The 18,260-nt window shown below is 42.0% G+C and overlaps 1 protein-coding gene across 2 annotated transcripts in view; it reads left to right on the top strand.

The window, feature by feature from the left end:
- Positions 1-18,260, top strand: part of unc5a (unc-5 netrin receptor A) — a 156,372-nt gene that overhangs the window by 61,158 nt on the left and 76,954 nt on the right. For both annotated transcript variants that reach the window (XM_080900226.1, XM_080900225.1), the window contains exon 2: positions 16,378-16,593. In XM_080900226.1, the coding sequence (XP_080756352.1) occupies positions 16,378-16,593 (216 nt within the window). The remainder of the gene's footprint in view (positions 1-16,377; positions 16,594-18,260) is intronic.

Below are 18,260 nucleotides of genomic sequence, written 5' to 3'. Positions count from 1 at the left end.
AATGTGTATCTCTGAGTGTATTGGGGTGGGGTGGAGTAGAATAAATATAAATACACCCTTACTGCTTACATAGGAATTAAGAGTAAGTAGCAGCCATTGCTGCTAACCAAATGCTCTTGATCATCAGCTGATCATCGCAAGTTTGAGCACCTCTATAAAAGCAGAAGATTTGGCAGTTTATAGGCCTGGAGCATTCAAGCGTATGTTAACAAAATGCCAGTCAAGGGAGTGGACGTCCCAACAAATTCATCCCAAGGTCAGACTATACAATGCTCAAAAAAATGAAACCTTGTGGCTCAGTTAGTATGTTAAATGTTAAAGTTCATCAATACGATTATAAATAAACTAAAAGTTTATGGTCTGTTTGGAAGGGGTGCCAGGGGAAATGCTGCATTTTAACACACCACAATGATGGAATATTGTCTTTTGGACAGAGGACACCAAATCCAAAGCACCAAATCTGGACATATCACGCCATCGGCCCCTCCGGCCAACACCAGTAGGCGGGAGGGTAAAGTGTCTTGCCCAAGGACACAACGACCAGGACAGAGAACCCGGGGATCGAACTGGCGACCTTCCGGTTACAGATGCGCTTCCCAACCTCCTGAGCCACGGTCGCCCCCCCAGAGTCAAATGTAAGGCCATCTGCCCGACAGCTAAAGCTTGGCTGAAATTGGGTCATGAAAAAGAACGATGTTCCCAAGCAACACATATACAACAGAATGACTGAATAAGAAAAGAATCGAGGTGTTGCATAACAAGTTTTGCATAAACAAATGCCTGCAAACCTCAGTGAACTCGAAGCAACATTGTAAAGAAGAGTGGGCCTCCACAACATCTAATTTGAGACACAGATGAAGTCATGGAGAAAACAACTGTCTCAGATTGTTGCTGCTAAATCTGGTTCTACAAGCTACTGATTCATAAGTTGTACTTATAATACTCATAACGCTACACAGTTCCTGGTGTATCTGTCTGTACTCTTTATTCCTGTTTTGGCCTAGTTTTAATGCAGACCTTCCCTCACCCTAGGAAAATGCATTTAAACATTTCTTCAGTGTGCATAGCAAAATCCCTTCATCCACCCGGTGTCAATTAATTTTCCTTCTCTTTAGTTTAGCAGCCCTAAGGTACAGCCTCTGGTTGTTTCAGTGGTTTCTGCAATTTTATTTCTTTCTTTTGCAATAGCATTTATCTATTCCCTACACTTGCTATTGATTTGTGCTTGAATTTATTCTCTCTGTTGTTTGATATGTCTGATTTGCCATGTTACAAAGTTCAAACCAAATTCCCAAATGGGATAGTAATAGCTTCAACTAAGAACAGAAAAGGTGGAGAAAAAAATGCATGAATCTTTTTTTTTCTTTTTTAAGTTGACCCAAGTCACATGTGTTGTTACTTTGTATCAGTGTTTTGCAGACATGTGACTGCTGTCCACATGACTTTAATTTGTCCATCTTTTTGGACAATCAACGTGACAATGTGAGAGCAAGTGAATAAGACCCGAGTCACACAGGCCAAGAGACCAGTCAGCAATCATCTGGCAACCGCCAGTCATGGGAGACAAATGTGTACACCCCTTCTGGTTGGCAAAAACCATCTTGTGATTGGTCACTAGCATATGAACACCATCCAGCTACTGTAGTGAAACAGTGAAAAGTACAATGCAAACTGGAAACTGAGGACATTAAAAGCATTAGAAGTTATAGAAAGCTCTAAATAGTAGTAATGTAATAGTAGTAAATGTTGATGTTAATATGTTTTAGGAAGAGATTTAAAGGAGGATACAGAATTTTCCTGCAATTCTGTAACCATTAACTTCTGTATCCAAATCAGGCAAGGAATTACAAGGTTGCAGCGCCCAGACAGCAAAGGTTTGACCGCATTTAGCGACTAAACGAGCCTTTGGAACCACTAACAAGGGCATGCTAAGAGCTCTTAGGCAGTGGCCGAGCTCATATGGAGTCAGCATCTCACAGATGTGGGCAGGGGCCAGACTGTGTAGGGCTTAAACCCCAGCGATAAAATCTTAAAATCAATTCAAAGCTAACAGGTAGCCAGTGAAGGCCTGTTAAAAGCATGGCTGCAGGATTTTTAATTAATTGCAGTCTGTGTGTGTTATCACAGCTGATGCCTAAGTAAAGTGCATTACAGTAATCAAGTCTGGATAAAAATGAGAGCATGGATGACCTTTTCGAAATCGAACTGTGACAGTAATGGACAAATTTTTGCTGTTTGTCTAAGCTAAATGAAACAGGACTGCAAGACAGTAGACACCTTTGTATCAAATGAAAGATAGGAATCAAAATTACCCCTAAGCAATGGTTTCCCCAAGTCTTGCAGACATTTAAAAAAAAAAAAGAAAAGAAGAAGAAGAAGAAGCAAAGCCCAGACTAGAAAAGAGGTCAATAATCTTGCTAGTGCTACTGGTTAGCAAGTATTTGCAGACGAGCATGAAAAAGTACCGGCAACCAGAGCAATCACAAGAAGAAATTTTTGTTTTCTTTGCAACCAATTTCACCTCAAGAACCACTGCCAACCAGCTGGGGAGTGGCTGTATCATTTCCAACAAACCTCAATAGCTAGATTGTTAGTTTCCCCTTACTTCCTGTCTGTTAGCTGCAACAGCCATATAGTATCTATTTTTCATTAACTGGATAAAGGCGAAAGGAAAGAAAAAAATATAAATTTGACTGGAAACCTGATGACAGATCATGTAAAATGTCAACATTAATTGGATACAATTAGAACAAGTATTAGCTGGAGTGGTGTGTGTTTAAAAATGTAATGTGTGATTTGAAGCTTGTTGGAGCACCTGTATTTTTTTTCCCCCACCTGCTCATCTAAAAAGGACTGGCAGCAGCAGGTTCACATTTTACCTTGAAGCCAAAGCACGTCCAGCTCTGCACAACGAAGTGGCTCATTATTTAGCCAAAGATCATCTGAAAGTGAAATCAGCTCTGTCATGCTAAATTTAGAACAGAGAACATTTCCCCTTTTGTCAAATTTTGAATTGTCATTAAAACCAAATCGTGTTGATGGTGCCTCTCGGGGTCTTCGTCTGCCTTGCTTTTCAAAGCAGCTCCCCCCCCCCTCAAAAAAAAACCCTTGAATACCACTCCATTATCCAAATGACATTCAAATGCTCTCAAAGTGAGCCTATAGTTTGAGACTTCCATTTTCCTGCTAGTTTTACAGTCAAACAAGAAAAGCCCTAATTGCAGTTAGTCACAATGACTCTCCTTTCTATACTGCTTTCAAGAAGGAACAAGGTGACGTGCTGACTCAATTTATAAAAAGTGTTCTTATTAATTTAGATAATGATCTTTCTTGCCGTTAAAGCACTTTGCACTGTTCATTCACAGTTTTCTGCACATTGGTCGACAGTCCCGATAAGATTACTGCACTACCCCCAAACCTGGAATTCTATTGGTATATTTTCCTGGAGCAAAGTGCCTCTTTTCAGATATTTATTGCTAGCCACCTAATGCTTTGCTATTGTTCATGTACATTACTGGGTAGGATGTGGAAGCAATTTGTGTCTCTGTGTAGTAGAGTGTGGCCATCAAGACTCCTCGTGGATTTGAAAAGGCAGAGAGGAAGAAAAACCCAGAAAATATATTGTTGGCATTGTTGGAGAGAGGGCTGCTTTGCAGAACCTGTATACTGCAATAACAAAGTATTTACTTATAGGCCCCTTTTGTATTCACAATGCACAGGTGACAGATTGAAAGCCACACTTCTCAATCGGAGGATCTCAGTGAGTTTCTATGTTGTGTCCTGTTGTAAATCTGGTTGGAGGAAGGGGGTCCACCTATAAATTCAGATACGTTTGCTGTAGCCCCTGCAAGTGACTTAGTACAATAGCACCACTAAGCTTTTTCGTCTGAGTGTTTAGGCTTTGTTGAATGTAAACAGAAGGCACGCTTTAATTCTGGATGCCATTGTCACCTGCTATATCTCGGTGTATTTGTAGTTTGTTTATTTGTAGATTAACTTTGGAAATGTTATTACATCTTGCCATTTTTAGCATACCACACAGTAAATGATTTTCAATTTCAGAGTGCTGGAAAACAGCCACTGCACAAGTTCAGCATGATAAATTTTTCAAGTGCAATTCGAGTTTACTACAGAACTGAATAATTGCGTTTTAAACAAGGTCTCCGAAGGTAAACATGTAGAAATTCTACACCATCGTGTTGATTCAACCCGCTGCTCTCTTTTTTAAATTAATTTAAATAATAATTGCGCTGATAACTTGAGGGAAGATTGCAGAGACGAAAAAAAAGGGGGGAGAAAAAAAAGGAAATGCTAAAAATTCCAGGCACCTTTTGCACATTGAGAGCTGCTTCCTTGTTATCAGATGGTGCATGTCTTCAGCCCTTATTTGCAGTGAGGTATTATTAGCAGCGTAGCGGCACTGTCCCACCTCATCACATCATCTGTCAGAAGATCATCAGTTGCTGTAACGGCCCAGGAGGAAGTGCCCTGTGTGCTGCTTATCTGGCTCAGGCACAAGGCCCAGTGTGTCTTGTCCTGGCGGATAAGGAAAAGAACTTGGTGTACTTTAATCCAATACTGCTTTGGTTTTGTTATTGTTAAGGTCACATGTTATTTGATCCAGAACTTGACATTCTTGTTCCTCCCCTGTGGAGCTCTATTGTTGTCCAAAAAAGTCTGTCCCAAAGTGATTTGGGTACCAACAAATGTGTATTAGTCTGGAATATAATGAAGTCCCAGACAATGTTATTTCAATAAAATTAGCTAAATCCACCAGTACACATAGTTTATAAGATTATTCTGCTTCTTGTCCTTTTCTATTGCTTGTTTTTGTACAGATTGTTCAAAAAAATGAAAGGGACAAAATTGAATAGAGTATAGCATCAGGTTAATAAACTTCTTGGATATTGCTGTGGTCAGTTAGGTAGCTGGGAGAGTTCAGAATCAGAATCAGAATACTTTATTCATCCCGAGGGAAATTAGAGTTGATAATCAGTTTCAAATCCTTTGTTGTTAATGACATTAAGAATGAGACAACACCCAAAATGTATGTGTGCTACAAAGGTTACATAGGTAGTCCAACCCCTCCAGGTTGGTGTATTAATATGTGCCATTGCTAGAAGGTTTTGCTGTGTCTTCCAGCACAGTCTCAAGAGCATGGAGGACATTCTAGGACAGAGTCAGTTACTCTAGGAGAGCTAAACAGGTCTTTAACCCATCAGCAGGACTAAGCACCACCAGAGCCCTACAAAGTGACCTCCAGGAGGCTGCTGGTGTGAATGTCTCTGAGTATACAATCAGAAACAAACTTCATGAGGGTGCCCTGGGGGTCTGACATCCTCTAGTGGGCACTGTGCTCACTTCTCAGCCCGTGGAGCCCAATTAGCATATGCCATCGAATACCAGAATTGGCAGGTTCAGCACTGGTGCCCTACAATTTTCACGGGTGAGAGCAGGTTCACCCGGAACACATGTGACAAAAAGGGTCTACATAAGCCGTGGGGAATGGTATCCCTGTAGCATTGTTCAACATGACCATTTGGTGGTGGGACAGTGATGGTTTGTGGAGGCATATCTACAAAGGGATGCACATACCTCTACAGGCTAGACAACGGCACCCTGGCTGCAATTAGGTACCAGGACCCAATGCACCAGCATGGGTTCTGGGTTTCTCTGGGTGTGGGACAATGCCTGCACTAAAAAAAATGCAAACAGTTCTGGGAGATGAAGGAACTGATCGTCCTCCAGGAGATCTCCCTGGACACCATCCGTCGTCTCATTAGGAGCACGCCCTAGTATTGTCAGACATGCCACACAAACTGCTGAGGACCATTTTGAGCTGTGGCACTGAAATTTAATCAAAGTAGGCCTGCCTGACGCATCAGTTTTTCACTTTGATTTACATGGTGTCTGTGAATTCAGCTCTCTGTAGGTTGATCCTTTTTATTTCCATCAAACGATGTGGCACTCTTTCATTCTTAACAGATTACCCAGTCCTTATCAGTGTAGATATCCCATTGAGATCTGATGTGCTGATAAAGCCTTCCTTTATTTTATTTTTTTGAGCAGTATAATGTCTAATGTCGTGTGTTTAGGCAAATGAAACATTACAAACCTACTGACATTTTGTATCGTTAAAGCAATTTTCATAAGGTGAAATCACACCTTTATTTTTCTCCAGACAAAGGTGGGAGTTTTGTGTTTAAATTGCATTGTGTAGGCATCACCAGTCAGAGCCTGAAGTAGCTTAAAGCCCACAACATCACATCCGATCTGCAGGGTTAAGGCAGAACAAGCACTGTGCTCAAGTGCGTTACCATCTTTTAGCTCCTTTTATTCGAGTTTCAATGCTGTTAAAGCAAAACAAATTAGACTGTCTGGGAGGAAAAACAAGTAGAAACTCCATTTTTAGGAAGCAGTGATTTCATTTGAATGTGTTGTTGAGCAGCTGGTCATCAGATTTCTTTTTCTTTTTTTCGTTTTTTAAATTTCCTCCATTTGCAGTTTCTTTTACTTTCACCTCACTGATGGCAAATGTTTCGGTGACTGCGCATCAGCCTACGTCATTATTGTTATTAGTCACCTCTAAGTGTACAGGGTCGTACTGCATGTTCTTAGGGCACTATTGCCGTCACTCCTAATGTACATGACTAGGTAGGGAGTCATGTACAAATTACATGAGTGATTACCAATGCACGGTTAAAGGCCAAATAAGATGAGTCAACCTCAAAGAGGAGAATATTCATTTAAGTGAGGAAGCTGAGCTGTCGAGCCAGCTACACTCGCTGGGATTTTGACTGAACATTATCTGTCTTTTGTCTTTTCTTACATGTGGCTGCTGTCACACACTCGGGAATTCATTTTGTTCACTATTGTTAGCACTTCATTTGTAATATAACTTCCTCAAATTGGCTAAGAAAACTCAAATTTTTTTTCTTAGGTAGATTAACCTGAAATGGAATAGACGGTGTGTTCTGAGTAATGAAAGCGGTACTTCTTCCAAAACAGATTTGTATTCATGCATTGCTAAGTCACAGCTGCCAGTGTGTCTTTGCTTTTGGTTGTCATGCCAGGGGGACTGGAAGGAGCTGCCGGAGAGGAAGGAGGGAAAAAAACTTAGAGAATAATCAGAAAGCTGTTCAGGTTGAAATGAGTTTCCCCACTTTGCACGCCGCCGCTGCCTTCGACTGATACCCTAAACACGCGTACAGTTCAGATGCGCTTTGGTTTGCTTTGGGGGAGAAAGTCATATCAGATAACCAGCTCTGCCTTTCATTTCTATACAGGTTCACACTTATCTACATAATTCCCAGTTATATTTCTCTTTCAGGTCCAGATCCTCTGGATTTGAGTCTCTGCTGCTTGTGAACATGTGACATTGTGGTAAATGTGTTTGGGGTTTTTTTGACGGTGCCTCTGCCGCATGTCTGCATTTCTTGCCGTTAGAACATTCGTTAATCTCGTCATAGTCATGGATTATAGAAGCTGGGAGTTGGCATTTGATGTTCCTCTTTGACTTTCCTCATGTATCTGTGTTTATTGGCTCTTCAAGTGAGGGATCGGGGGTGAACAGCCACGCTGGAGGCATGGCTAAAAAGGACAGCAGTTGCTGTCTGTCTGCCACTTTGGTGCAAAATGAAATCTCATAACAATTATTGGACAGACTACCATGAAAATTTGTTCATATATATTGGTGTTCAGAAGACACTGCAAGACCAGCAGTCCTCTGGCCATCGGCACTTGGGATTATTCTTGTTCACAAGGGGTCGCCACAGCGGCCACAGCGAATCAAACAGCGTAGCCTGTTTGATTTGGCTGATCTTTCTGCACTATTGCCTTTCCTAACGCAAACCCAAAGGGATTCATCTCTTCCCAGGACAAAACTGAATCTTTCACTTGTTAGGTAAATGTGTAAACCGCTACACTATGGAAACATTTTTTATTATTTAAGTATATTGTTCCTTTGAATTCCTGTTAGCCATTTGCGCATGCAAAGAAAGAATCAGGCCAATGGTATGACTTGAGACCAATATCAGCTCCACACTGCTGATCACCTACTTTAGATCTTCACTTTAGGCCAGGTCATTCATTCTCATGTCTCTGATTCTTAAGCTTTTTCTCTTTATGACCATTTCCTCACATTTTTTATCACTCATTACTAATTAAAAATGAAAGTTGAATTTCTACTACACACCATCAGCCAACTCTTTCAACTTAGTTTCACTGCAGGCACTTTCCCCTAGACATCCACACATCACCTGCTGCCACAGTTTGAGAACCGCTGCCATATGTGAACAGTGTTAACTGTGATTCAATGCTTTCTTGCTGGCTAGACTGGATCCGGGAGATAAACTCCCCATTTGTAGTGGCATACTCACCAAGTCACTGTTGTCCTTGATGTCACTCAGCTGTCTGTCCTGCAGTCTCAGTGACTCCTGCTACCCTGTCTTTGACTACATCCTACAACTGCTTTTTACAGAGATCTGTATATAACATTGCGGTTTCATGTGTCCCTACTCGTTATGCTGAACTCACCAAGGATGCAGAGCAGATCAAAATGTGCAATCAGGTATTTATTTTAGAATTCTTTCTTTAATGTTTAGTTTAAGAAAGTCTGGGTACTCCTCTACTGTGTGCACATGCATACCCTGTCCCGTACTGCCAAAAATACAGTCTAAACACTGAGCATGTGCTTCCTCCACCCTAATGGTGAGTCATTAGCAGATCCAGTAGCATAGTGTGTCACCTCTACAAGTGCTGGTGGCATGGCAAATTGGAAAGCTGGCTCTGCCATTGTGTTAAGGTTATTAAAGTTGAACAGGTGATGGCTTGTCTTAGCCTCGTTATTGATCATATCTTCGTGTTGTGTTCTAATTTTCTGTCTAATGCCGAGGAGCCTCCGAGCTCCGTCACGGTAATTAGATAGAAGTCACCCTCTATTTGTTTCTAACAGGATCTTTACTGGGAAGGTGGTAAATGATGAGATGAGGAGGAGGAAGAGAAATGAATAGGCGGGTTAAGGTGGTTGGTAAGTGTCACAAGGGTGCGTTTAATATAGTTTGTGTCAAAAAGCCCTTGGAAAAACTTTAAGGAGCTTCTGCAGACATCAGCAAGTGTTTGGTTTGTTGCGTTGCCAACATGTTCTTTTGGACAGACACTAAAGTGATTTTTCTGTGTGTTTTCTGTGAGGACTGGTGCAAGGGCAGCGGAAAGAGAGCACATTTCCATCTAGTTGTAAAAAGGCATTTGCAGTATGAGCATTGAAACATATGACATTATAGCAGTTAGTGCCATTTTTCCAGCATCCTAGCCAACCGTATGTATAAATCACTAATAAACAAACAAAAACTTTTGACTGTTAAAGTGAGGGGAGCATTTTTCTACTATTTTTAGGGGGTCTTGTTGCCTTAGAAGGATAGGTTAGAGCAATAGAATATTGCTCGTATCTTTTCATGAAACATTTCTATTCTGATCAGCACAAAAGGATCATGAATTAATGCTATAATGAGACTGAATGCCGATGGAAGAATTATGTTCCATCAACTCAGCAGGGTTTGAAGCTGGGTGCTAATACACTTTATTTAGTTTTGTCCTCCAGTAGTCGATGTCGCCATTCTGTATTTATTTTTTTATTCTTAAGTTTATAGTTTGGGATAATTATGGCACTCTGGCTCACTTTCCTGATTGTTCTGCCCTTGTAAAATTCAGTGTGTGAAACCATTTTAGCTGTAGGCATACCTGGTAATTAAAGGATTAATTTGGTAATCTAAATTGTCTTTTGTCTTTTTCTTCCTCCTCCCTCTCGTTATTTCCTAACTTCCATTTCAAAGATTTAAGGCCTCCTTTACTTCTCCGTCTGCGTTTCCGTTTCTCCCAATGCCTGCTCCGAGTCCTATAATCAACTTGCTTCTGGATAACCTCGTTTCCGGCTAAGCGCAAGGGGACGACAAATCCGCAAGCGAGTGCGTGCCTCGCATGGCAAAGACTGCGACTGGCTCTGCTCCTCCTGCCAGCGGTGGATGTCTTTACTTCCTTTGAGGATTGTATGCAGTTATTAAGTCAAATGTGTTTAAATCTCCGTGGCTCTTTTGAGAAACATCATGCACCGAAGTGCCAAACAGGTGAAGCTTTGAAGAATCGGGAGGCATTTTACATTGCAAGGCGTTTTGGATGTTCCTCTAAAATGAGCCAAATCTGTCAAGCGTGTCTCGTGTTTGTGAAGACTTTTACAGGAGAGCAATAAAAACCGTTTTTCCTCACTCAGCTTTTTAGTTTTTGAATTTTCCAAAAATATTCAGTAGTTTCTTTTCATTTTCTTTTTAAAGTACTTGATCTTTGGCCTTTCATTGTTTTCTCAGTTGTATGTTTTGCTTGGTTGAAGTGACCTTTTTACTCCAAACACTGAAAAGCAGTTAGATGCTTCTGAATTATGATTTTTTTCCCCCTGCCTTTTATGCTGTTTCGTGGGAGCTCAAGTAATTTTTCGACATAAATGCTCCAAGACGAGCACATTTCTACTCACAGTAATGAGGCAACTTGATATTTGCAATGCTCTGCTTTTGAATTACATATTTTTTAGTAAAAACAAAGGCCTTAATATAAGGTAATGATCAGAAGTTTATTTATTTACTCATTTTCCTACAAAATGGCCAAGTGCTCTCGTGCTTAATTTCCTGTGTACTCGAATTTGTAATCAAAGAGGATCGCATACACACATGAGTAGCACACCCAAGTAAGTGCAGTCGCTAAATAATCTTACTGGGAAGTTACAGCCAGCAATGAAACCACTGATATAAGAAGTGACTGTGTGAGAGGCCGATTCAGCCCAAAGACTGTTTGCATTGTGTGCAGAAACATCTGGAAATGAATGGCCACAAAGCATCAGCTGTGGCACTCGAGCAATGAATATGCATGTTTTCGTCTAATTTGGAGACCCTCAGTCCGCTCCGCCAACGGCACTTGCGACAATAAGAATGTGATTTCGGAATCACCACGGGCCTGTTTAAAATCCCAAACTCTCTCTGCGCACAGATTTCCAGCTCCCAGCTGTGCTGCTCCTTTTTAAGCATCACTTTCAGCCATTTATTCACACACCTTTTGCACAAACTGCACATTTGCAAGGACAAGAAATCCTCGCATCAAGTCGCTCAACTTCCAGCGTGCTCTCACTTACGCTGCGCTCTCAAAATGTCAGCTCTTTTAGCCTGACAGAAAACTTAAAATGGTCTCATAGGTTTCGAGGCAAATGCGCCTTTCATGACTGCGTCGCCTTGAAAGGTGAGCTGAAGCGAGGGGAGGTGGGGGGCTGACGCGGGGTGTCGGTGCTAGACGGCACAGAGTTGCTTCCCTGCCTAGATCCACCGCCACCATCGCCGCCACCACCACAACCCCCGCCGAGGTGTTACTTCAAGGAACAATGACAAGGAAAATTGATAAATAGGAATCAACAAAGCGGAATAAGTAAATGTGTAGGCTCCTGTTCAAAGGTGTAAGGCTCATTAATGGTGTTGTTGTGCACTATATTTACACAACAGCTCCACACTTGTTTTTTCTTCCTCCTCCCTTTCCTTCTACTGACAAACTGTTTAATGACAAAACAAGCAAAAGCATTTAATCACATAAACAAAGAGACGCCTGTTTTTTGAGTAATGATGATTTATGTCTCCGGCTTTTGAAGGCACTTCTCAAAGTTGACGATGAGATTGAAGCTTCAGAAGCGCATCTATTATGGAAATGTCCTCTTCGGGAGCACTGTGGGCAGCACGTTATTAGTATCTAGGATGAATATATGCAAGCACATGTGCAAGGGCCCGCATCACCGCTATATGCTTAGCATCCAATTTTGTATTCAATTAAGGGTGGGGGGTTGTAATAACGTCATACGTGGCATGCGTGAGGACAATTTACATATTCATCCTCCTCGAGGCTCATATTCTCCTTCTGTCCTTCATACTCTTATTTATTAATATAGTTTTAAAGCATCTGCATCCTCTTATATCTGATGCTGATGCAAGTTTGGGTTGCAGTAGGTGCCGGTGCTAGTACATGTTTATTTAATGCATGAAAGCAGTTTCTATACTGGTGGATATCTGCTGACAGTAATTGATTGTTTTGCAGACCGACCTTAATGACCAGGGATATTGCATAGTGTGATTTTGCTTTTTAGCATTTCTGTTTTTTTGCATGCATAATTCTGCACCTCTCATTGATTGAAAGACAAAGCTGTTTGTGAGCAGCTTTTTTTGTTTTCGTCTGCTCTTTTGCATTGTTGTGGTCTTTTTTTTTTTTTTTTTTTTGCATACATGCACTTTTTGGGCGTTCATATATGTGTCTCGGCTCCAGGATGGCATGTAAGTGTACAGTATACGGGGAGCACGCATGCTCCTGATACCAAATGTGCCTGTGTTTGTGGTTCGAGTGCTTGTTGAAGCGTGTTTGTCTCATTGAAAAATGTACTCTGAAGTAAATATTTCTCATCTGGGGACAAACATACATCAGTCAGCCGTGCAGCAGATTATATATGATGGTGGAGGAAGCTTTTTTTTTTTCCTCCACCCCCCTATCACCGCACTCATCCCTTCGTTTTCCTGCATTTTTCACTCTCGATGTAAATGCCGTCACGGGCATATAGATAGCATTTCTAACTCGACCTGATCAGCGCTTCTCTTCCCAGAACCATTATGTACATACGTTACGTTTAGAGCGATCACTGAATAAAGACACTCACTTGTTTAAGAGAGTCCGGAAACCCACTCATACAAACCCAGGCACTCGGACGGAAAACATCAACCAACAAAGCGGTCGAGACACATTTGATCTTAGCTTTGCTGTTAATAGCCAAACAAGAAATTGCATAATATTATGGATTGTAATTTTAATTGAATTAATTTCAGAGGACATCGTAAGGCACTGATGGTGTCATAAAACACTTGTTATAGCTGCTGTTTATCACACTGATGTAAATTATGCCCAGTGATTGCTCAATGATGCTTTACTTCAGGGACATGATGTTGGGAGAAAAAAAATGTAATTGGCTCCAAAGAGCATATGATGTGTTGGTGCTGTGAGGGAGAAACACAAAAGAGGGTTATTTCCTCTCCAGCTACGTTTTTCTTTTCCCTTTTTTTGTTTTGTTTTGTTTTGTTTTTTTCGCCGGCTGACATCGCCGTACTGTGTCGCTTTCTGCTTTTCATGTAGATGGAAGCAAAATTTAAAAAGCGGAGCACATCTACAGTATGTTGGATTTTGTTTAGAAAAGAGACGTGAGCTTTCTGTGTATACGAGGGGGAAAAGAAGCCTGCTCCTGCAAAGTAAATGACACTAGAGTAGAAATCATTACGAAGTATTGAAGATTGTAACGGTCTTGTGTTACCATCAAAGCTGCAAAATCTAATCCTGTGTGATAATATAAAACAAGCATATATAGTTGCAGTCGTTACAGGAATATAATTGTTGTTATTATCATTTCATTTTTTAGATTTTAACATTTATATATTATAAGTGTTTTTTTTCTGACGGCATCATAACAACTTTATCATCTTATCAGCCCCTGACTTGGGAGTTGATGTGGTCAGCAGGACAGATGAGTCATGGGGTCTGTGTGAAGCAAGAAATCTGCCCTGGACATCATGGCTCAGCACACTGACAGCTGGTGCACCCTTGTTGTTGTGTGTGTGCATTTGAGGTTGTGTGTTCTGAATTGTCTCTCAAGAGAAAAGCAGCTGCAGACAAATATCAGGGCAAAACTTGGCGTGTTTCTTTTAAAAAAACGACAAGAATTTTAAAGAAGAAGAAGAAAGAATCCCGGTTTCTTTACAGGAAAATCTGCAGGAGTCCAAACAGTGGCCTGGCCCCAGGAACTCATTCACCATATTGTAGCAATTAAAACAGTGTCATGGCTGTATGATCAACAAGGGAGACGTTTAGCGTCCGCTGTTTGTTGTTTGCGCGCGTACAGAATAATCTGGCAATGGGCTCGGATGCATTTCACAATTAACAGCGGCCCGAGCCAATCACACTCAGCGGAATATAATGCAGGGCTGTACGTCTTGATTTGTGCACTGACCCGCAAGAAGTCAGTTAAGTGGCTGATACTCCCTATGTGTGCGAGCGAGCAAGCGCGTGTGCACGTTGACTTTGAAGTATGTTGTGTCGTGACAATAATCTAAGCCAATTTAGTACGCATCAGCCCTCCATTATGGGTTTGACATAAAGCGGTGCGTGACTTGAATTCTCTTCCGTAAAATGACAATTTGCTTCTCAAAAGAAATTACGTGTTTAACCTCATTAACCTAAAGCACATGCACTAAAACGGAAGGCTAACCGCCCTCCCTTGCACCCCTTGTGACACACTCAAAAACACAAATTGGCAACATCATCAAAAGTTGAGAGTTCGCTCTGAATGTGACCCCTTGCAAATGGGAAGTCGGTGGCGAGTTAACATCGGTAGTTCGTCGAGTCATTTCACAACTTGTCAGCCTTCTCGGGTGGCTTGGGTTTCACTCTGTTTCAACATCATCTGTCCTCTATGAGATGATTAACCTGGCAGGTGCGAGGTGAGTCTCGCCTACTGTTTTAGTGAGCTGTCGTCCTCAGTCTGCAGGGAGTACAGGGGGGTCAGCCCAACCGGCTAATGGCTGTAGTCACAAAGCTGGAATCAGGCCCACTTGAAGAACTGGCCATCATTAGGAACAACACATTTTCAAACAGCCTGACCTGCTGGGCCCACGCTGTTTATTAGCAAAGTTTTTGGCTCTCCTTTAAAGCAATTATATTCTCCATCCAAGATGAACTATGGCCTAAACATACACTCGCATGCGCAGTCAGTAATGTCAGGCGCTCGAATAGAAAGCTGTCTTTTTTTTTTTCCTCTGCAAATGCATGCAATAGGAAAATGTGTTCGGAAAATGAGGAAAACGGGGAAAATGGCAACGTGTCAGCAAGTGATGTATGTCGTTCATTGGACACAGAACATTTAGTTTTCATTAAGAGTTAAACATGTACACGCAACATTAATGGGGTTCAGTGACAGCACCAGGGCCGCGCCTCACTGTATCTCATCCTGATAAATTAGCAACTCAGCACACAGGGGTACAAGGGAAAGAAAGGGAGAAGAAAGAGAGACAATAATATAATGTGTAGCGGGGGAGGAACTGACAGATAATGTCTTCATCTGAAGATTGGTATTTATGATGCAATGTAATATTATCCCTGACCCGGGCATCGGCAAGCTGTAAGGATGAACAAAGGCCGGACGAGGGAGGACGACAGGAGTGGGGGGGGGGAGAGAGGTCAGCACGAGTGCTGGCGTTTTCATTGTGTGAGATGTGGACTGCCGTCCTCTCCCTCCGCACGGGGAGTGATGGAGAAGGTTGTTAATTCCTGGTTTGTCAGCCATATTGGATTCAGGGCAGTAAATTAATATCGCACTCCTTTTAGAGGGGTTTTATTTTGGGATTTACCGGTCTCCCTTGAGTGTCGGTGATGTAAAGAGGTTATTTCCCTCTTTCTACTCCGTTCTGTGTCCTCTCGCTATCTCTCGCGCAAGGCTAATATGTTTAGAGAGAGCGAGAAAGTGTGTTCATGGAGGAAGGATGTGTGCGCTGCAGGCTCTTTTGTGTCACTCAGCATTTGGATAGCACATTTTTCAGCGAGAAGTCTGCCGTAAATTGTGGCATCATCCGAGCAAGGACAGCTCCCTATCTCCGAGGTGTTTCTCTCCCCCTCCCGCCTCCTTCCTTTACATGTCATTTATATGTCATGTGAGATTTTAAAGGAATAAAAAGACATCTACTGGATATAGGAAGTGATTTTAAGTTAACAGGCTGTTTAGCTGTCAGTCATCAACCTTCCCTGCCTCGTGCCCTGTCGTGTTTAATGTGGGTAGAGTTAGAGTCCCGGATGAAGAACCATATAACACAGTGTGAAGTGGCCTAGTCGTTGAGATGGGGATTTATGGCTGCTGGTCCATCAGTGGTGATGTTAAAGGGCTGTGATTAAGAGCTGGAGTAAAGACATGGACTTTGCTATCCCAGCGACCCAGCCAAGAGTACGCGAGGCTGATCTCCATCACTGCCAACTCTGCTCCACGCAGCTCCGTCTCACTTTTTTTTGCTCTTTGTCCATCTGTCTCTCTCTGTCTTCTTCTGCCTCGCTCGTGTGCATATGTATGAGCTCAAATTCACCAAGGACTCCCAATCCCTGCATTAGATATTTTCTTGCGTTTTCGCTCACCAGTCAAGCAGTCACAACAACGAAGTACGACAAGGTTCAGCTCCTGCTTTCATGACAACTTGAAATACTTAGAAAGCTTTTCTTTTTCACTTTTATTTGACATCTCTCTGAATATCTTTTTCCTCCTCCTCTTTATCCTCCAAGGTTCTGAGCACGCTGCCACGGCGACGCTTCCCGCCGCCTTCTCGGACCTGTTACCTCACTTCCTGGTAGAGCCGGAGGACGAGTACATCGTAAAGAACAAGCCGGTGACTCTGACCTGCCGCTCCACCCCGGCCACGCAGATCTACTTCAAGTGCAACGGCGAGTGGGTTCACCAAGATGACCACTTGATTGAACGGACTGTTGACCCAGCAACAGGTACACCAGACGCAAAATCTGTGAACCACATAGATAACCAATTTTCACTGAATTATGCCTCTATTTGGACTCCTTCTGTGCAGTGTTTCAACCCAGATATGAGCCAGTTTTCTTTTCTTTTTTTTTCTTTTTTTTGCATTTTGTCTGCTACAGATGTATGACATGTGCAACTTCATAGAATCATTATGTAAAGTGTTTGTGTGCTGAAACCTGGATTTGCAATTTGCCAGTGATTACTGTGCTCCATCGGGCTCTTGGCTCATCCTCCAGCCTATTTAGCCTGCCAGTCTCATAATAAGCACATTGGTTTCAGTCTCAGAAATCTTCTCGATCACCTTGGAGACCTGTTTGTTTTTCTCTCCGTTGTGCTGCAGTCCCCCGCCTCCACCATCAGTGTCATAAACATGTATGACACTGATGTGGTGTGATTCAGCAGCGATCTGCAAAATTCAAACCACTCATTTACAGCCTGACAACTGATTGGGAATGAGAAACGTGGCCGTGACAGGTTTTTCGGGGGTACACGTGCACACATGCACTTGTGGCTGGCTGTACATAGCAAAGCCATGTTTGAAAAGCGGATGAAGTGCAACAACTGAGAGATGCATGAAAAGATAGGCACATCAGTCGGCTTCCTCACACAGACACAAAGGGAATTCAGGAAACTCTGAAGAGAAATTTAATCAGAAATATATTAATTCATATGCAAACACTGCCGCTTTGTTTTAAGATGAAGAGCTCACAGTTTTAACATTTTATCCATCTGGGCTACAGGGTTCGGAATTAACATTCAGCACCTCGGCAAATGTAGGCACAAAAAAAGGCATGCTCATCTAACTTTAACTGTCTAGATATCAATTCAGCCTGAAACTTCGGTAGGTGAGGACGTCTGATCTAGTCTCCAAAATTTTCCCACAACGAGGCTTTGATTGGTGTACGTGCAGGCTTGTCCCTTCCCGTTCTGCTCTTTTCTTTTTTTCTTAATAAAACAAATCTCCTGTTTTTGTTTTCTAATGAGCATCTTTGAGAAATGTTTGGTGATTTTAAACTTCAAATTCTCCCAGGTACACAGCTTGTTTATAGCTCTTCCTGTCGTGTCTCACAACCTCGCTGTCACTCACACGCCGTCTGTGGATGGCGGGCTGTTTTGGCTTCTTCTGTTTTTTCTTTTTGGCATCAGGGTCTTTAAATAATGGCAACAAAACAAAAAGTATGAAAAGTTGATTGTAGTTCTTTGCTGAAAATGGGAGGGGGAAAACATGAGCACACAAGGGAGCGCTTGTGTGATTTGCATCATTAGGAAGAAATTCTCAGCGAGTCAACAGTGATAAAATTTGATTTCCCTTCTTGTGTTAACAGCTCTGCTCTCACAGTTTGGTACAGTTGTTAATCGGAGTGATACGAATGGAAGTGCTTTTTTTGGTTTGTCAAATAAATGGTCAACATCTACTAGCCACGGGTGAATGCAAACACTTAGCAAGCCGTGACGTGCAGCGGTTTTACTGCTATTCTGTAAACAAACTTCATAATGTCGCAGCCAATAACTGTCCAATAATCTCCTTTTAAAAACATTATTATTGAAAATCAAAATATCAGAGAAACCTGGCTGCAGATTTCTCTCACGTGTGCACTGGTTTCTTTGCAGCTCCTTACCGGCACACGTGCTC

This window comes from Rhamphochromis sp. 'chilingali', assembly GCF_963969265.1.
Source record: "Rhamphochromis sp. 'chilingali' genome assembly, chromosome: 13".
Lineage (NCBI taxonomy): Eukaryota > Metazoa > Chordata > Actinopteri > Cichliformes > Cichlidae > Rhamphochromis > Rhamphochromis sp. 'chilingali'.
This window is presented reverse-complemented; position numbering and strand designations above follow the sequence as displayed.